The following is a 22,882-nucleotide window of genomic DNA, read 5'->3' as shown; positions in this document are numbered from 1 at the left end:
GCATGCGTACAATATGTACGTTCAATTATCCGGTTTCCTCGTCTATCCGGATAATTTTGTGGAAAACGGATGTGTGCGGTTAAGGGAGGTCTGACTCTACGTACATGTGCATGCCACAAAAAGCATAATACAAGTACTCATGTAATGTACACGCTAGGACATTGGTAGTACTGGTATGGTTCACACAATACAAGTGCTCATGTAATGTACATGCTAGGACATTGGTAGTACTGGTATGGTTCACATATTACTCAATACTCAACAGAGGACATTGATAGTAATAACTTTCAGAACGAAAACAAGAAGAACGACAACCAAAAGACACAAGTACTTCAAACGAAGTACTTAAAAAAAAAAACATCGCAAAAAAGCGAAAATCATAAGTCTGAGTACGCAGCACTGCAAAGAAACGGGAAATTAGAAGTCCGAGTACGGAAAACAGAGGTGGTCCAAGCACAGGTGGAAAAAACCTTCTGCTTCCAAGTAGGATTCAAACCTGGTACCCTCTGTTTCTCAATTATCTTACACTTTTGTAGACCATCCCACTATGCCTGCCTACGTGCAGAGCAAAATGATGCCAAAATCTGCATTTTGAGCTGAACTTCACGTAGTACAAGTGCAGCTTACTTGAAAATCAAAGATAAAAACGACCAGAATAATTAAAACCATCATGGGTGCAATCATTCATTCCACACACAGGAAAAAAAGGTGGCATCCATCAATTTCTTACCTTGAACTCTCTGTCATTGAACCAGCAATGCGAGTTGTCGGGAACTCGGATATCTTTGCCGCATTTAATGCAAGGATTGCCGTCCGGATAAGCACCTTCCATGACGCGACTGCTGGCCGCAATGTCAGTAGACTGCTCAGCAAAACGCACGCGCCACGGTGCATATCCAAGGTCGCGGCATCTTGTTGTGTGGTCGGACCATTCACTGGGTTTGCATTCACAGACGAGATTGTCAGCGTCGAGCGACACAGAGGATGTCGTGACGAATGAAAGCTCTGTCAGCCGTGAAACTATGTCCTTGCAGACTTGCTGGCAGATGGATGATATCGAGCGAAGCCTCTTGTCTGCCGTGCTGATATGACCGGGCTGGAATGTGTGGAGAGGATGCTGGAAGTTCAGGCTCACCAGCAATGCACCTGATGAGTCGTAGTGAGCCATGAAGATTTCCACGTGGCCATCCTTGAACTCACCCAAGCCAAGGTACCTATTCGGCAGCCTTAGCCTGGCGGTGTTGTACGTGAGCTCACAGTGGCTGGTGTTGATGCTTCTGATGTCCCATTTCTTGAAGAGACGCACTAGTAGCTTGAAGTAGGAGCTATGTGGCATCGGCGTGGCTGGCGCAGGGAATTCGTAATCCTCTTGTAGTGCTTTAAACGGTTCCACAGCAATAAGCAACGGGGTGTCAGCGGTAGAGAAATTGATACTGTCCATCTCCACATCTACCTTGCTGAAACTGCGCAATGCACCTTCAATTTTCCGTGGGCTCTGCTGGTGTAGTGCTGATGGCACGAGATACGAGTTGTCTTCCAGTTGGTAGAGCAGATCCCAGTCAACCATCACATCAACCACCTTAGTGCGGACACTGGGTGGGATGGAGGCCATAGTGATGTCCGCTAGACGCATGCCTGCTGTGCCTTTCTCCCACAGAGTGTTGTGAAGACGTGCTGCATTCTCTTCTTCCCGGGAACTTGCAAAGGTGTGGTCAGCTTCATGCACCAGGTACTTCTTACCGAACATGAAACGGTTGATCTGCTTGATAAGCCACTGCACGTTGTAGACGATGAGGTCATCTGGCTGAGGCAGGCACTTGGTCGGTTTGTAGATGATGACACGCATGCGATGGTAGAACTGTAGAAGCTTCTCAAACTCGAATTCCTCCTGGATTCCGCATGCCTCAGCTACCATCGTCTTCATCCATTCTCGGCTAGTGCATCCTTTCTCCTTGTAAGCTTGGTTGAGATGCTGTACAATCCACTCAAAGCGAACCCATGACTTGGGCATCTCCTTCCCTTTTAGGACAATAGACATGGCTTCCTGGATTTTAGCGTGAATTTGATGGACTTCCGGCGATGCGTTCGATTCTCGGTTGTTGACCAGGAATAAGGAGTTGGCATCGCACGTTGATATACCATCGGAGTTAGACTGCATGGCTGCAAATACTGGTGACCTGCAGCAAAGCTTGCACAAATTGTTCCAGATCTTGTCTTTGAGTTGCTGCCGGCCCAGATCTGGGTTCTGTTCTTCCAGTTTGTCAGCAAAGTTTCCAACCATGATGATTGGCGAATAGGAGACATTGTCTTGCTGGATTGACACACTGTCAGCAGTGCTTGCGAAGTGAACGGCAGTCAACCAGTGGCGGATGTGGTCGATGTTCTCCAGTTCTTTTGCCACTTCGATTTCCTCAGGGACGGCTGTATCCTCAGGCGTATAGGTTTGTGGTTTGATCAAGCAGAGGGGTTCGGCAGAATTGAAGCAAAGCATATAGATGACAAAGCTCTCACTCAACATGAAGTGCTGCAGACTGGAGAAGATTGACTGACCACCACAGTCCCACATGGACATGATCACCTCTTCATCTCGCACATTCCGCATCAGCTCTCTGTTGGCAATGATTTCGTTAATCACACCTTGAGTGAGTTCACCCACGCTGATTAGCTCAGGATCATCTGGCTTGTTGACTGTTGACTTTGCTGGTGCAACACTCTTTTGGGCGGTATCATATGATCCATCATCCAGAAATTTGTCTCCTGGCATCTCTTGTCCATGACTCCTAGAGATGGCACTCTCGGATTCTTCACCTTTCTTTTCCTTTCCCTGCCCGAATTCTGGTTTAGAAGTGGCAAGCTGTGTATGTTCTGGTTGATGCTGCTTTCCAGATTTATGAGGTGGACGACCCTCATGAGAAACATTGGCTTTGGCTTCTAGCTCAGACTTCCGCTCTTCTCTTTTTCTTCTATTCTCATCCTGCCATCGTTTACGATCAGTTGCGCGTGTCTCCGCATCGCGTATGAACCGAGATCCTTCCAGATGAGCAGTCGAGAATTCCCATTCTTGAAGTTTGCCATCACGCAGCCGCAGGCTATGTTGATGCACTTCAAGGAATGGAGTGCTGGATTTGTCTGGACGAAATTCTTCACCCCTTAGCGAGTCAGCCAGGCTTGTCTTGCCACTACCAAATTGGCCGATGAGGCCAATGCGGATCCGGCGTACGCGTGTCATTGTGCTGCTAAGAGTAGCCTCGTCGATGACTTCACGCATGCCACGAGTATTTGGAGCATAAGCTGAACCTACAGGCAGACAGACAGACAGGCAGGCATGCAGGCAGGCAGGCAGGCAGGCAGGCAGGCAAGCAGGCAGGCAGGCGGGCAGGCAGGCAGGCAGGCAGGCAGGCAGGCAGGCAGGCAGGCAGGCAGGCAGACAGACAGACAGACATACAGACAGACATACAGTCAGAGAGATATACATACAGACAGACAGACACGCACATGCGCACGCACACACACACACACACACACACACACACACACACACACACATATTTGCTCACTGCCAAAACTGGTGATGTGGGTCCCCCCGGGAGAGGGGAGAGATTCAAAAGGAATCTTGGAAGATAACTCAATTGGCTATTACGAGCTCGTAACCTCCCGACTGCCGACACCCCCTGAAATCCCGAAAGTCTGGATGGACTTGGAAATGATCCCACTTATGGTCTAACCACACTCCATTAAGTGGGTGAGGACAAGGCGTAGAAAAAGGATTGACTGCATCAGGGTATCCGTCCAGGGATCCAAGTGTAGTTGCCCCTGCCCCCAGTGAAGGTAATACTTAATACTACAAGTAGTATGGGTGGCCAAATCAGAGTGGATCTCATATAAGTTTCACTAGAACCAGCAGGCGCACAGCAGGTCCCCTTTTAGGGGAGGGGGGGGGGGGGGGGGTGCATGGCCGCATATGTGCAGGATGGCTGGTCCATGTCATTCATAGTCATTATGTGCAAGGTGAACTTTGGTCGAAATTTTTAGGGGGGTGCACGTACGGTGCCCGATGCGTGCTACGCGCCTGACCATTGATCACACCAGAGTTAATCAGGCCAGAAGTAGTCCACGGTGAACAGGTATGTATACCTCAAACCAGTGAATATGGTGTACTAGCTGTGCTAGTACTTGTTAGCAACAATCCGAACTAGCGCACACACTACACTGCATTGCTTTGTACTGCATTCAAGACTGACGTCATACGCTTTGTTTTGCTGCGTAATCACAAATGGCACCAGCCCGTTTTGCTGAAAAGAAAAACAAATCTTGCTTGCCCTGTTGTGCTCTTCCAGACAACGAATCGTGCTTCAGCAGTGCTTCTTTTCCTTTCGTAGCTTTGCTGCCAGCCCAAGTGTCACCTCGACACTGTTTTTCTTCAGTATGTCTGACCTAACTGTCGACACTTTCAAGGCAATGCCTTGCCAAGCCCTCCGCGGCGAACTTTCTCAGCGCGGCTTGAATCCGAAAGAAAACTTAGTAAAAGTATTTTACAGGATCGTTTGCTGGCACAGCTAGCCCTTGGTAGTGAGGTCTGCTCCGGCCAGGAGAACCGGCAACATGACAGTGCGGACACGGCTCGCGAGCCCAGAAGCCCGACTGGCACCAATGCCTCCTCCGCCAGCTCAGGCGACGCGGGCTCAACCGATCTCTGCGCTCTCGTACGAGACGGGGTGTAGTCGGCTTTGTCGGCCGCCATTATAATTATCGGAGAGCATTGTGCCGCTCCTCACCCAAGGCCAAGGCAATGCGGCTGCTGCCGCCACTACGTCAGGCCAAGCTCCTGTAACCCACCCGATCAGCCACCTGCACCAGCTGTGCCCAAAGCTGTGCAAAAATGTATCTTGCGAGGGGAGTTCGTAGATTTTTCAAGTTTGTTGCCTGAAATTCTTGCACACTTCCGGCCCAACATTCCGGCTGGTACACAGCCCGAATAACGATAGCCAGCTAAATATCGTTGAGTCGGATGACGCGAAGCAGGTGCGTCGCAAGGTTCACGATATACATGTAGCTACCCGGCTCGAGGCATGGACCAAATACATGTCTGTTATCACGGCTGCTGCCCTACACCGCACTGCTGAAATGCTGAACTGATTGCGTACCAGCAGTTGATCCTGACTGCTAACCGCCAGTTCTTCCCAAGCGCGTGGCTGGAGTAGGACCGCCAGCTGGAGATGCTCGCGGCCCAGTAACCAGGCACGAAGAGGTTGGACACCATCGACGTGAAACATAATATGGCAGATAGCTTTCACAGGCCATGCACACCCAAAATGCGCTCAATGTAAGACGGTCCATCCAGGGGCAGTTTGTGTCCTTTTCGTCTCCAATCTCAATTCCCCAAGCCTGCAGCATTTACCTCCAGTGGTCGCACCCTTACCAGCGACGGCCAAGAAATCTGCCGCAACTTCAATGGAGGTAGTTGTTCTTCATCGTCGTGCCGCTTCTCCCACACCTGCAGCCAGTGTGGCAAGGACCACCCATGCATCAGGTGCAACCAGCAACAGCGCGGAGCCAATCGCCCACCCCACCGCTCCTAGCAGAATGGCTACTGAATCGCTTGACTCGGTACGTAGCTTCTTTCCTATACACTCTGCAGACACCACACTGCTAGCTGACCACTTTGCCCGCCTGTTACGTAACCACTCAGATCAATCATGCGTTGCGTATGTTCTCCATGGCCTGCGCCATGGCTTTACTCTTGGATCTGCCGGCCAACACGACATTTTAGTTTTCTCTAATAATTTGCCCTCGGCTTTCATTCACTCGGCATTTATATCCGAGCAATTAGCTGCTTCCTGCGCCCGCAGCGAGACCACAGGCCCATTCCCGTCACCTCCATTTCAGTTCCTGTGCCGCTCTGGTATTGGTGCCGTCCCCAAAAGAGAACGGCAAGCTGCGAATGATCCACCATCTGTGTAGTCCGGAAGGCACCGGCGCGAACGGCAGCATTCCTGCGGAGCCGCTCTCTCTCTCTGCACTACGGGAGCATTGACAACGCGATCAATATCATCATGTCATGCTCACAGCCTGTGTATTTGTCCAAGCTCGATGTACGCAGTGCATTTCGGCAGATCCCAGTCCGCCGTCAGGACTTCGCTGGGAAGGCTCCTACTACTACGAGCGCTTTCTGCCTTTCGGCCTCCGCTCCAGCCCAGCCGTCTTTGACTCAGTAGCCACAGCAGTCAACTGGATCATACAGCACGAGTTTGCCATAGATCACCGGCTTCATTACCTCGATGGCTTTCTCCATATCTCCACTGGTTTGGCTGCAGCCAACCAACAACTCACCATCCCCCTCCGGGCATTCACGTATCTCGGCACTCCTCTTTGCTCCATCCCAGCTCGAAGGGCCATCACCATCATTGACCTTCCTTGGTATTGTCCTAGACTGCGAGCGCCACGAAGCTCGGCTTCCAGAGAACAAGCTGTCCGAGATCCGTGCGCCACTCATGGCTACTATCAGCGAGCGCAGCATCAGCCAGCGTCAACTCGAGTCCTTCCTGGGGAAGCTCGCTTTGCTGCCCGAGTCATCGTTCCTGGACGCACATTCATGCGTGAACTATGATCAGCGTGCCCTGAACTGTATCTGTGTATGCGAGTGTGGTGCGTAAAGCCCATCTTGAGTACGCCTTCACTATAATATATTCTGTTGTCTCGTCTTGTCTCAGTGTCAGTCATCAGTCGTTCGTTGTCAGTGGTAGTTCTTCATTATGAGTTCTCCAGTCGCCGCTTGAAGTAAGCCTAAGAAAAAGCTCTCTCTCAATCTGTAATGGTCTTTTGTTGTGTGGCATGACGAGGAGCGTAGAGGCAGTTCGTTCCCGGTTTCAAACCCGAGACGACATTTGGCGCCCAACGTGGGGCTCGAACCCACGACCCTGAGATTGAGAGTCTCATGCTCTACCGACTGAGTCTTTGGTCTGTCGTCTTGTCAAGATGCAGTCGTTTTCCGTGTTCTTGTCTATTCGTCAATAAAAAGAGTGTAAAAAGGCAGTCCAGTGGTGGCGGTTGAGCTGATGCAGTGATGGAGAAGTAATGTTAGACATACAATTACAACACTATCACTATGCCAATCCTACGACACCTGACGGATGCACGCCGGAAAAGTAGTATCCTGAATGGCCATGACAAGCTGCTCTACCAAGCCGCCATACTGCTTCTTTGGATTTCTTCTATGTGCCGAATGCACTAATGGCATCACACGGGGCTGTACTAGCTCCCCTGGTGACGGACGCCTGCAACTCTTCCTGCTTTCATCCAAGACGGACGCATTCGGTAAAGGCGTTACTAGTGACATTGGCCCGTCTGTACCGCCGTACTGCCCGGGCCGTGCCATGGTTACCTACCCATTTGTCACTCGTCGCGAGGGACCAGAGCAACTCTTGTTCGTACTCTAGAACGGCCATCAGCTGACCAGGCAGTCATTCACAGTAACAGTATGGTCTCTTATAGGTGCGGCCGGTGTACCATCCCAGTCGAACTACTTCGGGCATTCAGTCCACATTGGTGCAGCCACCACCGCTGCTATGGCTGCTGCCCCCGACTCCTTCTTCCGAGTGGCAGGTCGGTGGAAAGAGCGACGCGTGTCCATGCTACATCCGGCCTACAACAAGCGCCAAGCGCCAGCTATCGTCCTGGCTTGCTGCCGTGTCATGGATGCCATGATCCCCGACTCGGGTGAGTAATGAGCTACTGAACTCTAGCTGCGCAATGCTTGCCTGTGCTGACATTCCCTTGCTGTGCGTCAATAGTGCTTAGCTAATGGAGTGCTGGTTTCATGGGTCCACTCTCACAACTGGTGTTATCTAGCTATTTGCTGCGGCTCTGCCTTGCGCTATATTACATCCATTTAGCATTGCAGCTCTACGTTGAGCTAACAGCAGCTCTACTTTGAGCTAACAGCAGCTCTACTTTGAGCTAACCGCAGCTCTACTTTGAGCTAACAGCAGCTCTACTTTGAGCTAACAGCAGCTCTACCTTGAGCTAACAGCAGCTCTACTTTGAGCTAACAGCAGCTCTACTTTGAGCTAATCGCAGCTCTACTTTGAGCTAACAGCAGCTCTACTTTGAGCTAACCGCAGCTCTACTTTGAGCTAACCGCAGCTCTACTTTGAGCTAACCGCAGCTCTACTTTGAGCTAGCCGCAGCTCTACTTTGAGCTAACCGCAGCTCTACTTTGAGCTAACCGCAGCTCTACTTTGAGCTAACACCAGCTCTGCTCTGAGCTAACAGCAGCTCTACTTTGAGCTTCAAATCAGTTGTTTCGAAACCAGCACTCCTCAATCCAAAGATGCCTCTCTGTTGACTCGTTTGTGTGAGGGATGGGGCTAATGGTGTACTAGCTGTGCTAGTACTTGTTAGCAACAATCCGAACTAGCGCACACACTGCACTGCATTGCGTTGTACTGCATTCAAGACTGACGTCATGCGCTTTGTTTTGCTGCGTAATCACAAATGGCACCAGCCCGTTTTGCTGAAAAGAAAAACAAATCTTGCTTGCGCTGTTGTGCTCTTCCAGACAACGGATCGTGCTTCAGCAGTGTTTCTTTTCCCACCATCCATCCCTATCCAACTTATTCACACCATCATTATAATTATCGCACCCACTAATCAGGTCCACTCTCACAACTGGTGTTATCTAGCTATTTGCTGCGGCTCTGCCTTGCGCTATATTACATCCATTTAGCATTGCAGCTCTACGTTGAGCTAACAGCAGCTCTACTTTGAGCTAACAGCAGCTCTACTTTGAGCTAACAGCAGCTCTACTTTGAGCTAACAGCAGCTCTACTTTGAGCTAACCGCAGCTCTACTTTGAGCTAACAGCAGCTCTACTTTGAGCTAACAGCAGCTCTACCTTGAGCTAACAGCAGCTCTACTTTCAGTTTATCGCAGCTCTACTTTGAGCTAACCGCAGCTCTACTTTGAGCTAACCGCAGCTCTACTTTGAGCTAACAGCAGCTCTACTTTGAGTTAACTGCAGCTCTACTTTGAGCTAACCGCAGGTCTAATTTGAGCTAACCGCAGCTCTACTTTGAGCTAACATCAGCTCTACTTTGAGCTAACCGCAGTAGAAAGATATTCCAGCCAGGGTGTTCTGGTTTGCTGCGTTAAAATTATATCACTGACGCTCGTAGCCGCCATTGGTGCATAAATAACTGTTGCCACGGAGGCCGGTTGACGTGCGCTGTGAAGTATACACTGTTATATCGAAGCTCAAAGCTCAAAGCTCAAAGCTCCGATATGCAATTGCCCATTTCACAAGCAATGATACATTTTGATGTGAAGCTGGGATTGTATGAGGAGCGGAGAGCGGAGATATAACAGTCCCACCTGGGTACCCTCCCTAATAAGATCTATAATGCACTGAAAAAGAAAAAGGGTGAAGAAGAAGCTAGAGTTCCCGCGTTTGAGCTGATGGATCACGTGTGGGGCAGTTTTCCTTACGAAAATTTTGTTTTTCAAATTTTAGTAAAACTGCGTTTTGAAAATGCTATCTCGAGCAAAGGAAAACCCAATTTCGGGTTGGTATACAACCAACCCCCAACCCCAACTCCACACATGATTCACACACACACACACACACACACACATACACGCGCACGCACGCACGCACACACGCGCACACACACACACACACACACACACACACACACACAAAGACATGCTATACTGCAGTAGAAAATGCTTACTGGTCATGGCAGCAGTGCTGTCAGCAGAGGTCGACACTAGCGCTTGCAGCTCCGCCCGCACCTTCACAAAGTGGTAGCCAAGGTCATCAAGGACCTCCAGGAACAGCTTGAATGTCCTACGACCACCGCCAGAGACCTCTCTGAGAAATTCTTCGTTGTGATCAGTGCGACCACTGCGATCCATCAGGCAGCGTTGAAAACCCTCCATAATCAGCCCGTTCGAGACCGCCGCAAGGCGAGTCTCCCGTGGTGGAAGTCTCCCGACAAACCACTGATGGTGCCTCTTGTAGCGAATATCACACCAAGGATTGTCTGGCAAGCCGAGAAAATAATGACACACAGTAAAGTGAGGATCCAGTTATCACAATGTGCATTATAGAAACGAACATAGGCAAAGCAGAAATTCAGTGAAAGTACCATCAAAACTTCAACAACCGTGGAAATCATCAAAGCAAACAGCAAACGAAATGCACACACCTATTGTATAAGCAAATTCTAGGATAGTCTTCATTCCATCCTATCTAAGTTATCGACCAATCATTTGTTTCACTCACCGTCATCATTCATTCCAGCAGCGCCGTCAACAGCTAAGCGACACAAGTCATCAACATCGCAGTCCGGGTAGAACGGCTGAAAAACACCATTAACACACCAAAGAAGAAAAACAGGAAGGTGTACTTGATTTTCTAAGTGATGAAATTCAACCTCCAGCATATGCACTCTCTGGCCCACCTCATTCGCACCCCAGCAATGAATGGTAAACGGGCTGAAATCTTCTGTTTACCATCCTATTCAGTACTTCAGCAGTACCGTATTCCCCGATTACAAGCCCCCCCCCCCCCCCCCCCTCATGTTCAGGTTTAGGCAATATTGATTTGATATATTATTATAATTGACTTCAGTAGTAAGTCATGCTCGATTGTAAGTCGCACACTCCTCTTTTACAGTTGAATTTTAGTGTAAAAAGGTGAGTCACATTCGGGGAAATAGAGTACTTCAGTCTATTTCCGTAAATAGAGTCGGTGCTCTGCGTGTCAGTCGTGAGGCAGTCAAGTGTCAAGTCAGATCGGCGGGAAATCTTCGAGCTCCAGTGTGGAGAGCAGCAAACTTGCTTATATTCTCTATACATTGGAAGAATGAGCAGGGTGAGCGCACATCTTTCTACTGCGATAACAATGTTTACCTTGATCCATCTATCCCACGTTGGCCGGTCGGTATGCGCTTGCCCTAGGCCACAGCGAATTGGTCGGACGCCATTGCCAATCTCTGCAAAGTGCTGGCATCCGGTGCTCCTGCAGTGCTGCTGGTCATGAAGCTGGCATGGCCTGTCATCGCGGCACAGACACGCAATGCTGGGATGGAGGCGCAGCAGGCGCTGGCCATACAGCTGCTGCAGCTCTGTGGTGGCACTGAGAATGAAGCGAACAACAGACTCGCAGTGATCTATTGTCTTCTCGCTCTTGTCGCTGTCCACTGTGATGCAAATGGCTGTGGAAGAATAGGAGAGCTGAAGCTGAAACTCATCCTGGCACCTCATAGAGACGTTGAGGCCCATACGCAAATCCTTCGCCCAGTGCGGTTGGTACTTTTGCAAGCATCGCACCGTGATTCGGCCAAAATGCGCGTGAGTGATGCTCCTGTCTGGATCTTCGCCAACCAAGTAGAGCGGCGCTGATTTGGACTCTAGCGCTTGTGACAGCTTACACTGGGCAAGGGCTGGCACATAATAGACTTTGTACCCTGTACAAAATGGATCATCTTCGCCAGCATCACAGACTACGCCATGAGACGCTAGCAGTGAAAAGAGACTCCGGCGCTGCTCCTGAGATCGCACCAGACCTGCCGTGGCTTTCTCCTGCTGCCATCGGTGAATGGCTAACGACTCACACAGGATGCCATCCTTCAGCAGCTTGTATTGCTGCTTGAACTCGTGAGCCTGCTTATACAACACAGGAGCTGGCAAAAGGACAGCCTTGGATGCTGACATCAGCCATGGGGTGCTAGCTAGAACCTTTTTTCTATGGCCAAAAGCGGCGGCTGGTACTCCTTCTGCCATGGCTTGTGGCTGAGATTGTGACGTGGGTGCTGCTGCCGCTACTGGTGATTGTTGTGGTGCTGCTCGTGGTGTGGATTCTGATGATGCTTGTGCTTCTCCAACAGGTGGCATACTAGCTGTAGCCGATGGAAAGTGGCTACCCTCATCATCAAAGACAATGAGATAGCCAAGCGACTGGTTCAAGCTCAAGAGACGAGGCACATCCACGTCAGCATTACCAAATGCATCATGAGCGATGCTGCATACCCTGTCATAGCTCATGATGAATGACGACGTCTCCTGTGCAATCGCCTCCAGTAGCTCTGGGAATGGCAGCCACGAGATTGGCAACTTCTCTCTGCGACGGGATTGAATGACGCAGGCCAACTGTTGACGCAACTCTGCAACTCCTTGGTCAACTTTTGACCCAGACAGAGTGTTGTTAACAAAGATGATTGGATGAAGGCTGTCAGTATACTTCTTGCCGAGCGTCAGTTGTTGCAGTTGTTTCCTTCGTTTGCGAACATCTTCTTGCGACATACGATCCAGGTGTGTGCCAACGAGGAAAATCGGCGCTGTGGAGTTGTCGGTAAGTGCTCCGCGGGCTGTACATAGCCACGAGTCGATGACATCAAAGTACGTACAGGTGGGTTGGTTGATGTTGAGCTGATTGTCCTCGCCATCTTCATCAGTCAGGGTATCTGCATACGGTGTGTCCGGTTTGATGCTGGCATCGAAGACGACGCAGTACGTGGTGCGTTCGGGTGAAAACATAAGGTCGTGTAACGCGTGGAATGGCATCTGCCCTGCCAAATCCCACACGTCACCAAACAGTGTGTTCGCACCCAAACCAGAAGCCTCATCCAAACGCTTGAAAAACGTGCCCCAAACTGCACCAGCTGCTCCAGCTGCCAGACGCTGGAAGGCGTTTGTACCGCTGGCATCACTTTGCCGAGAGTCAGCTCCAGCACCGATAATTTGGTCGACGATTGAGGCAGACAGCAGGGCTAGGTGATGTGACGCATCTGTTGGCTCCAATTGGTACACTCCTCTTTTGTTCTTATTCAGGGTGAAGGCATGCTTTTCCATGTCCATGCCAAGTGTACTGGCGGTCATCGTGAACTTCTTGTCTTGCAGCGACCTCAACACTCCAGTTTTTCCACCGCGACCAGGGCCAATGAGTAGTATTCGCTCGTAGACAATGTCGGCGAAGTAGCTTAAGAACACTTCCTTCCTCCTCTGCTTATCCATAGGACTTCCTTCTACATCGCATCACAAAAACAAAAAGCACATCCACTTTCTCAGGTACTTGAGAGAGACTAGCGAGAAACTACCGTGATGTACTACAATTGGAGAAGTATTTTTGAAACTGTAGTACAGGTGGAATCCTGATAATTCGAACCTCAAAATGCCAGGAAAAACTTCTAATTATCCGGACATTCTAATTATCCAAACATGAACCCACAACACAATAATGTATGTCAAAATGCTCTCATGGTCACGCAGAGTTGCGCTATGGACCTTTTAGACACAGATTTCGCGGATACTGAACCGACCGGCACAGCCTGCTCATGCAAACTGAACTGACCAGTACAGTGTACAGTGAACTTCGAATTACACTTTGCTAACTTCGAATTATCAGCACAAATCCCACACATTTTCTAGGTAAGTGGAATCTGTGGGACTTCGAATTAAAGGGGAAGTTAAAAGGCAAAAATTAAAATTTCACCAGTTGTAGTCTTCGGGGTGCTGAGTCGAATGGTCGTGGTCCGAGGAAGCTGAGACGCTCCCTTCCTACTTGAATCCCAATCGAACTCGCGCACGTCCACCGAAACTGGGTGACTGCGCCCTACTAGATGGGGATTTGTATGCAAAATGTCACTAAAAGCGCCATTTCGCTCTTATAAAAGCATGGATGACCGCGATTGGCCCATATGTTGTACTCTTTTGGACACTGAGTCGATTGGTTTTGGTCCGAAAAGGCTGCGATGCAGCGTTCCTCCTTTATTCCCAATCGAACATGGTTGAAGAAGCGGTCACGTGCTCCTGCGTACACCAGTCACCTGGTCACCGTGCCTGCAGGGTACAACTTACTAGCCTGTTTGACCTTTTTTGGGTGCAGTCCTGTCACTCGAGTTGAACTCGAGTTGAACCTTGGTGTGAAAGTTGTCGCCTGCTGGCGTGGTGACCAGGTGATTTGGGCACCCAGGAGCACGTGACCGCTTCTTCAACCATGTTCGATTGGGAATAAAGGAGGAACGCTGCATCGCAGCCTTTTCGGACCAAAACCAGTCGACTCAGGGTCCAAAAGACTACAACATATGGGCCAATCGCGGTCATCCGTGCTTTTATAAGAACGAAATGGCGCTTTTAGTGACATTTTGCATACAAATCCCCATCTACAGTCGTCGCCAAAAAAATCCGGCCAAATGCAATGCTAGCTACCGGTACTAGGCGGTAGCTGTACTGGGCCGCATACTTCATAGTGGTACTGCCTGGTAGACCGGGTCTGCATGTACTGCAGTTATGTCTTCACTGTTCACATGCTGACAGGCTAGGCCTGCATACACCATGATTGTAGAGGCGACGGTTCGATACGTGCAGTGGATACCGGAACGGCTTGACAGGTCAGCCAAATTTGTATAGGCCCAAACCATGCAAACCTATCATCAGCGTTGATTGTTCACTCGAAATATGTTTGTGGAAGGAAACTGGCATGTTGAAGTTTGATCTGAGGCCAGAGTCAATCGAACTGAGCCACTCCTTTGTGTTGACCCATTGCCTCCAAGTTGCCCAGTTTTTCGCTTCAAATCAGAGGTGGCTCCAAATCGGAAAGGGTTTAGAGTGCACATCAAATTCACTCTTAGTCTGAAATTAGGTAATTGCTATCGCTCCACGACGGCCAGTACAGAATAATAATAAGCCTTGTGTGTGCTTCTCCATTAGTTTCGATTGGTATGCGGTGCTTTATTGGCGAGAGGCGAGCCGCTGTTTACCCGCGACAAGAAGTTGATTTTTCGAAAGTCGTAAAAATCAACACGTCAAAAACTCACCTGCTTGGTGTGGCGCTTCTGGTCATCGCAGAGCCATGAAATTTTGGCTCGGAGTATTAGTTATAGCACATCGTAGTCTCACTGTGACATATGTTTTCTAATCAAAATACTAAGAGAGAAAGTGAATATGGAGTCCGTTCCGGTTTGCAACCTACCGGTATGTCCTATTTGAAACCGTCGCCTTCTAATTCTACACTCACTCAGCGATCAGACAGACTCAGGCTCGGCGCAGTGCTCAACCCGACTGCAGCAGGCAGAGTGTGGCGCAGACTGTTCAGTGCTGTCCAGTGGCAGTGGCAGTGGCCTAGTTGAGGCTAGACTAGAGTCTAGTGCATGTGCCACTCCCCAGTGCATGAACCCGCGATGAAGTACCGGTACCGCGTAGATCTACCTACCATACCTATGTACGCGTATACTTGGCATTGGCCGGATTTTTTTGGCGACGACTGTAGTAGGGCGCAGTCACCCAGTTTCGGTGGGAGTGCGCGAGTTCGATTGGGATTAAAGTAGGAAGGGAGCGTCTCAGCTTCCTCGGACCACGACCATTCGACTCAGCACCCCGAAGACTACAACTGGTGAAATTTTAATTTTTGCCTTAACTTCCCCTTTAACCGGACATATCCAGTTCGAGGTTCAAATTATCAGAATTTTTTATGTGGGACTCGTGTTGATAGAAATCGGTCCTGGAAAAACTTCTAATTAAGCGGTATGTTTGAATTAAGCCATATTCGAATTATCAGGATTCCACCTGTATTGAAATGACAAATGTAAAAGCGCTCGTCAGCAGTCACGGTGCAACAGCCGAGTTGTGAATCAAACATTTTCTTGTGGCATTCATCATGAATCAGTCACCACAGTAAGGTGCAGCTAAAACAGAATCAGAATATTAACCGTATTTTCCAGGTACGTATTTTAATAGTGAGTTTCAATGTACATTCCAATATACATGCGCCGCTGCACATCGATTGCTCATGCTCTTTTGTTCTACATGCCTTGTTGTTCTTGCTGTAGTATGAACTCTTTTACGCACTTTACTTGTATGCATGCACGTGCCGTTGCGACACGTGTTCACGCCCGCCATGTGGTCTTTACACTCCGAGCATGCGGGTCCCTTAGGTACGCATGCGAGGAACTGATCATGCTTGTTCTGGTTTTCGTTGGTTAGGAGTTTGTTGGCACGAAATGAAGTAGAAGCCTTTTCGGTGTGTGTAGTTCTGTTGTTGTCGGACCTGGATGTTTGCTGTGCGATACACCCAAAACATGGTGGCAGCGGTGTTCTCGCGGTGCTAGCTTTCGGTTTTCTGTCTCCGTTTTCCGCGGATGAGTCCGAAAAAATCCAAGCCTCACGTCACGAAAGTAAATCCACCTCGTCCAGGTACCATGAGTTCTGACAACTCGGAGTCTCAAGCTTCTACCTCCGCCGCAACTGCCTCCGCCAGTCCGGCCGTAGATATCTCCGCGTTCTCGCAGCTGCCTCAGCTCCTGCAGGCTCTGATACAGCAACAGCAACAGCAGCAGCAACACCTCCAGCAGCAGACCACCGTTTCGACTGCTCTACTTCAGCATCTGTCTCAGCCGAGTCAGCCTCCCGCTCCGGCTTCGGTTTCTCCCGGGAATTTTCCCAAATTACAGCCTTTGGAGGACACCGACGATGCGGAGGCTTGGTTCCTTACCGCCGAACGCCTGCTCATTGGTTACGGCGTGCCTCCCGATCGGCGAGCCTTGGCGATCGTACCCCACCTCAAGGGCAAAGCTCGCAGTGCTTACAACAATCTGCCCGCGGGTGACTCGAAGGATTTCGTTCTCATCAGAACTGCAGTACTCGCACGTTTCCGATTGGACGCGGAGGAGTATCGCCTGAAGTTCTGGCGAGACGTACATGGAACTCCACCACCGGCAGAGGGATTTGTTCGAAAAATGGATCACTCACGCAGTTGCGTCCAGGGGCACAATCGAGGTTCCGTTCGTGACTGACCAGATAGTGCGCGAGCAGCTGCTCTCCACCCTGCCTGCGGAAGTGCGCCGGCATGTACAGGAGCAACCACGAGTGAGTGCTACTGACACGGCCAAGCTGGCTGACGCGTTTGCGCGCGCGCGCAGTCAGACCTGAGCCGGACTGCTCCACCGCTAGGAGGTGCTCCAGTAACAGTACACACCGTCCAGCATCGTGGGTCGTCTGGCAAACCTACGTCCTCCGAACGTGGTTCCACCTCTAACGCCTGTGGATACTGCGGAGGCAAATCCCACGCACGCTCAGCCTGCCCGGCACGCGAAAAAACGTGCAACAAGCGCGGGCACTACGGCGCTGTCTGCCGCTCATCCCGCCATGCCCGTGCGCTATCGGCCGAGTCTTCGCCGGGCACCGATGCCGTCGCTTCTCCCAGCTCCGTGTCTGAGGAATCTATTGATCTGGTCCCCATCTACATTGGTGCCGTATCCGCGCACCCTCCCAGCTGGCAGGTTCAGCTCACCATCAATGGCACCACCGTTCCATTCAAAGTCGACACCGGTGCCGATGTGTCCGTCATCTCCGAGGAGGTCTACAACTCCCTTAGCACATCCCCGCAGCTCCAGCCTTGCCGGCACGTTCTCATCAGTGCAGCCAACACCAACCTCGAGACATTGGGCCTCTTCTCCGCGCGGCTCGTCTTTTCCACCTCTGGTTCTTCACACACTTGCACCGTGTACGTTGCCATAGGCCTGCGCGTATGTCTCCTAGGGAGCCCTGACTGCGTCGCTCTTGGTCTAATCAAACGTTTGTTCTCCAGCGACACCGCGTCCGCTACACCACTTTCGACCGCTCCGGAGCCCAGTCAATCCACGGACGATGCGCCGGGTAGCTACTCCTCAGCTCCCGCCGGGTCAGAACCTCTGCCTCTGACGACACCTGGCGACGCTATCCCACAAGACATACGGCAGGAATTTCCGTCACTCTTCTCTGGTCTTGGGTCACTCAACGAGCCGTACAACATCGAGCTCTCACCTGATGCCAAGCCATCGTGTCTCTACGCTGCGCGAAACATCGCACTGCCGCTCCGCTCTAAAGTGGCTACCGAGCTTCAGCGCATGGAACAGCTTGGTGTAATCCGCCCTGTCGTGGAGCCCACTGACTGGTGTGCTGCAATCGTGGCCGCACCTATGTCCAACGGCACGGTACGCATCTGTGCTGATCTGAAACCTCTGAACGAAGCCGTCCGACGGTCACACCATCAGCTGCCAACAGTAGACGAAACTCTTGGCCAAATCGGCGACTCAACGGTGTTCACGAAGCTCGATGCCAACAGCGGGTTTTGGCAGATCCCGCTGGACATTCCCTCCCAGCTTCTAACCACCTTCATCACCCCCGCTGGTCGGTTTTGTTACACGAAGTTGCCGTTCGGCATTTCCTCTGCGCCTGAGATATTCCAGCAGCGCATGTCGAAGATCCTGGCTGGCCTGGAGGGTGTGGTCTGCCAAATGGACGACATCCTCGTCCATGGCCGCACTCGTGCCGAGCATGATAGTCGTCTCTACGCGGTGCTCCGACGCCTGGTGGATGCAGGGCTCACCCTCAATCCGTCGAAGTGTGAGTTCGCCGCCTCTGACCTGTCCTTCTTGGGAGTGCGGCTCACTGCTGCCGGCATTCAACCAGGTGACAGCAAGACCTCTGCTATCCAGCGCTTCCGTCAGCCTCAAACCGTCTCAGACATCCGCAGGTTCATGGGTCTGGCGAACCAACTGGGAAAGTTCTCTCCCAATCTCGCCGCCCTCAGCCAGCCACTGCGAGAGCTGTTGTCCAAAGGTCGCGCATGGACTTGGGATCAACCACAGCAGGCAGCCTTCGACAACATCAAGGCAGAGCTCTCCAAGCCAGCCTGTCTGCAGCGCTACGACCCCAACTACGACACCAAACTATCTGCCGACGCCTCGTCCTATGGCCTCGGTGCCGTGCTCTACCAGCGCCGGTCCTCAGATGTTGAGTGGCGTCCCGTCGCTTGCGCATCCCGGTCTCTCACATCGGCCGAGCGCAACTATGCCCAAATCGAAAAGGAAGCTCTCGCGATCACTTGGGCTGTTTCCCGCTTTGACACTTACCTGCTTGGCATGGCGTGCTTCCTCATCGAGACGGATCATAAGCCTCTCGTACCTCTTCTCAGCACGAAGCGCCTACACGATCTCCCAGCGAGAGTCCTGCGCTTCCGACTCCGCCTGGCACGATATCACTACCAGATCATTCACGTTCCAGGGAGCTACCTCACCAGCGCCGACGATCTCACGCGCCCCTCAAGACGACTCCCCGAGTCGGGATGACATCACCATTCAGGCTGAGTGCGACGTGTTCGCTACTATCGCAGTCGAGAATCTAGCCGATCAGACCGTCCCGACGCAGCAGGTTAGAGACGCCCAGCAACAGGACGCTACATGTCAGCAACTGCGAACCCTCATCCTCGACGGCTGGCCCGCCGCTATCCGCGATGTACCGCAGCCCCTCCGTGAGTTCTGGCCTGTCCGCTCTGACCTCGTCCTGCTCGATGGCCTGATTATGAAAGGCTCCCGGATCTATATTCCCCAGTGCTTGGTGGCCGATACTCTTCAGCGTCTTCACGCCGGTCACCAGGGCGTCACCCGTACAACCCAACACGCCACAGTGTCAGTCTGGTTTCCTGGCATCACCGCACGCATTAAGGCTCTCGTGCAAGATTGTAGCACTTGCAAGGCCTTCCGCCCGCCGCCGGTCGAGCCACTGCTCGCTCACCCCACACCGCCTCGCGCGTGGCACACCATTGGCGCGGACCTCTGCCAGCTCTACCGCGCTCAGTACCTGGTGGTGGTGGACTATTATTCCCGCTATCCAGAAATTGCGTCCCTCACTTCCACGACATCAGCACGGATCATCGACCATCTCCACTCAATCTTCGCCCGACATGGCATTCCAGCTGTCCTTCGATCGGACAACGGTCCCCAGTTCTCGTCCGCTGAGTTTGCCCGGTTTGCAACCAGGGCCGGCTTCCATCACATCACTAGTAGCCCTCACTACGCACAGTCAAACGGCGAGGTTGAGCGTGCCGTCCGCACCGTGAAGGCGTTCCTGAAGAAGTCCGCCTCAGCAGCTGACTTATATGATGCCTTGCTGGCATATCGGTCGACACCCCTCAGTTTCGCGCCGTACAGCCCGGCGGAGCTACTCATGGGTCGCCGCCTCGCAACGCCGGTTCCATCACAGTCAGCCCAGCTCCAGCCCAGCTCAGTGGACACGGATGCCTTCCGTGCAGCCGACACAGCGCAACGCCAGAAGTCCGGAGCTCAGTACGACCTGCGGCACAGAGTGACTATCCTGCCCGCTCTCCCCCCCCCCCCCCCCAGGCGCGGCCGTGATCGATGTCTCGACTCCAGGTCGCCGAGAGAGGGGTACAGTGGTAGCAAGATCAGCTGAACCCCGATCCTACATAATCCAGTTGTCATCCGGACAAGTACGACGAACCCGGCATCACCTGATCGCTATCTGACTCTCTCTCTCTCTCTCTCTCTTCCTGTCACTCTCTCACTGTGTGTTCGAGCACGTATGCACGTGCGTTTGTGTGTGCGTGTCGATATGTGTCTGTCTTTCTCTCGCTTTCTCTCTATTCCTATTGCTACTTCGAAGTAGTACCTTTACGCGGCTGAATAGTAGGCTTTGACTCCTCACGCTCTGGTTGGGCGATCCTGGATTAGGACGCTACTCTCAACCTCCTATTTCCGGGTCGCTCAATCTTAACGCATTGCAAGAGTCCTTGTTCTCTCATGTGTATTGGCCCGCCGTCTTACTCAGTATTGTTTCTACCGTTCCGCATGTTTTTCACTTTCCCATCTTTAGTTCCTCTAGTTCCCCGGAGGGGGGAGATGTAGTATGAACTCTTTTACGCACTTTACTTGCATGCATGCACGTGCCGTTGCGACACGTGTTCACGCCCGCCATGTGGTCTTTACACTCCGAGCATGCGGGCCCCTCAGGTACGCATGCGAGGAACTGATCATGCTTGTTCTGGTTTTCGTTGGTTAGGAGTTTGTTGGCACGAAATGAAGTAGAAGCCTTTTCGGTGTGTGTAGTTCTGTTGTTGTCAGACCTGGATGTTTGCTGTCCGATACACCCAAAACACTTGCAACACATTCTTTCATAACTCTCCTTCTTTATTACTTCAAAAACTGTTGTTCTGTATATGAGAGTTTGGGAGCAGCGAAAGAGCACTATTGTCAGGAGTGAATGATAGGAATTCGAATAAAACTCTGACTAAAAAAGTTGCCCGTTTCCACAGCCATAAATGATAACAGTGTTAGAAAGCATGTGTCTTTGTGCGTAACCAAGACAATTATGGTGGCCCAGAGTGCGAACGCACAAAGCAGGCGCATGCCAAAGATATCTCTCATTTTGCAGTGTCCTATTTTGAGCACTGTTCGGACAGTGAAGCACACCACTTGACTACGCTAATAATTGTTCATGAAGTTGATTGCTCCAAAGTGGAACACACGCTTCTTGCCGAACTTAGAAGGTGCGCGTGCTCCTCGTGTGCTCCGGATGGCAGTCGTGAGTCAGTCAAGTGTCAAGTTCGGCAAGAAGTGTGTGTTCCTCGTTGGAGCAATCAACTTCATGACTATTACCACCGAAGTCGCAACTTCTAAGTTTGAACAATTTTTTCGACATCACCAATAGAAGAATTTTTCATCCAGTGCATGTGCGAAGAGTGAATACCAACTAAATAGAGCGGTTGTCAGTTGACAAACCTCCTTTTATTTACAATGCAGTTGCGTGATGTCCACCACCTTCTGAATAAAGACTTTTTGATTATAAACTTACCAGCTGCAGTTGTCGTCAAGGTCATCCATATTGACGATATGAAACAAACAGACCCGCCAAGATGAGAAGAATGAGATGGTCAAACAGAAGTAAACAAAACGGTTGAAAAGGCAACACCACAGACAAGCAGAAAATCAATATTCATTGGAAGATTATTTAACTAAAGCCAAAGTGCTGTCATCTTGACCACTGTGTCATCAGAGATATCTTTCTGTCTTTGCTATGCTCGCAGGTTTCGCCTCTGCATGCGCCGCTGGGCATCGATTGCGCATGGAGTTTTGTTCTACATGTATTGTCGTTCTTGCAACGCATTCTTTCATAACTCTCCTCTTCTTTACAACTTCAAAAACTGTTGTTCTGTATGTGAGAGTTAGGGAGCAGCGGAAGAGCACTATCGTCAGGAGTGAATGATAGGAATTTGAATAAAACTTGACGACAAAAGTTGCGCTTTCTAGCAGCCATAATAGTGTTAGAAAGTATGTGCCTTTGTGTATAACCAATAAGGGTGAAACAATTATACCGAATACTCGAGTACTCGCTCGGATTTTTCAAACATAATCGTACTCGGAATAAAACAGAGTACTCGTTCATACATGGTACATGCATTTACAACAGAAATCTGCAGTTTCAGAGCAGCAGTCGGCAGATATTGATGTGCAGACTGTGTGGTGAACATTTGTTCACGAGTAGAGAGAGCCCAAATGACCCACCAACCAATATACCCGAGAAAAATGACCGCTACTCGGTTCAATCAGGGTTGTATCATGTGATTTTAAGGCCCTTGGTGTGGAATTTTTAGGAGATGAAGAATACTCGAATACTCGATTATTCGATCGGAGAAAATCAGAGTACTCGAACTCGGGATCTCAGTGCCAACTTTCACCCCTAATAACCAAGAAAACTTCCATGTTGGTACGGAGTGAGTCCGTACAAAGCAGGCGCTATCCCTCACTTTGCATTGGCCTGTTTTCTGATTACTTTGCCATTGCCAGCCACTGGCTATGTTACTGTATTGTCCCGTGGTGCACTAAACGGGTGGAGTACAAAGAGGTAATAACTAGGGCTCAAACGGTTAGTCCGATTAACCGGTTGCAGAACGGTTACGAAGAATTAACGGTTAACCGATAAAGATAACGGTTACGCAGTATCTTTTCAGTCAATTTTTCAAGTATCAGGTCGTTGCAAAGTATGCTCTTTCGCAGGCTGTCGCACGCGTACGCAATTTCTGGGCTGTCAACTCGGTCATCTCTGGCCT

At 50.8% G+C, this 22,882-nt stretch overlaps 3 protein-coding genes across 3 annotated transcripts in view; 2 read left to right on the top strand and 1 right to left on the bottom strand.

The window, feature by feature from the left end:
• LOC135819871 (uncharacterized) overlaps positions 1 to 13,029 on the bottom strand; it is a gene marked incomplete at its 3' end in the record, with an annotated part of 16,540 nt that extends 3,511 nt beyond the window's left edge. The window contains 4 exon segments of the mRNA XM_065333166.1: positions 731 to 3,297; positions 9,729 to 10,040; positions 10,283 to 10,358; positions 10,912 to 13,029. Of these exon segments, the coding sequence (XP_065189238.1) occupies positions 731 to 3,297; positions 9,729 to 10,040; positions 10,283 to 10,358; positions 10,912 to 13,014 (5,058 nt within the window).
• A 3,167-nt stretch (positions 13,030 to 16,196) lies between these two features.
• LOC135820198 (uncharacterized) lies at positions 16,197 to 19,489 on the top strand. The gene is made up of 2 exons (XM_065333509.1): positions 16,197 to 16,691; positions 16,917 to 19,489. The coding sequence occupies exons 1-2, from the start codon at positions 16,197 to 16,199 to the stop codon at positions 19,104 to 19,106; spliced, it is 2,685 nt and encodes an 894-aa protein (XP_065189581.1). The 3' UTR covers positions 19,107 to 19,489.
• Positions 19,339 to 20,658, top strand: LOC135820197 (uncharacterized protein K02A2.6-like). Its single transcript, XM_065333508.1, has 2 exons — positions 19,339 to 20,121; positions 20,650 to 20,658. The coding sequence occupies exons 1-2, from the start codon at positions 19,339 to 19,341 to the stop codon at positions 20,656 to 20,658; spliced, it is 792 nt and encodes a 263-aa protein (XP_065189580.1).
• Positions 20,659 to 22,882: the final 2,224 nt, after the last annotated feature.

The sequence above is a fragment of the Sycon ciliatum genome, chromosome 6 (assembly GCF_964019385.1).
Source record: "Sycon ciliatum chromosome 6, ocSycCili1.1, whole genome shotgun sequence".
Taxonomy (NCBI): Eukaryota; Metazoa; Porifera; class Calcarea; order Leucosolenida; family Sycettidae; genus Sycon; species Sycon ciliatum.
The sequence above is the reverse complement of the archived record's forward strand: the minus strand, read 5'-3'. Positions and strand labels throughout refer to the sequence as shown.

Bases quoted from the DNA above. Each gene is read 5' to 3' on its own strand.
- LOC135820198 (XM_065333509.1), top strand. From the start codon at position 16,197: ATGAGTTCTGACAACTCGGAGTCTCAAGCTTCTACCTCCGCCGCAACT. The intron at 16,692-16,916 runs GTACATGGAACT...GCGCGCGCGCAG, and splicing joins GCCTGAAGTTCTGGCGAGAC to TCAGACCTGAGCCGGACTGC.
- LOC135820197 (XM_065333508.1), top strand. From the start codon at position 19,339: ATGAAAGGCTCCCGGATCTATATTCCCCAGTGCTTGGTGGCCGATACT.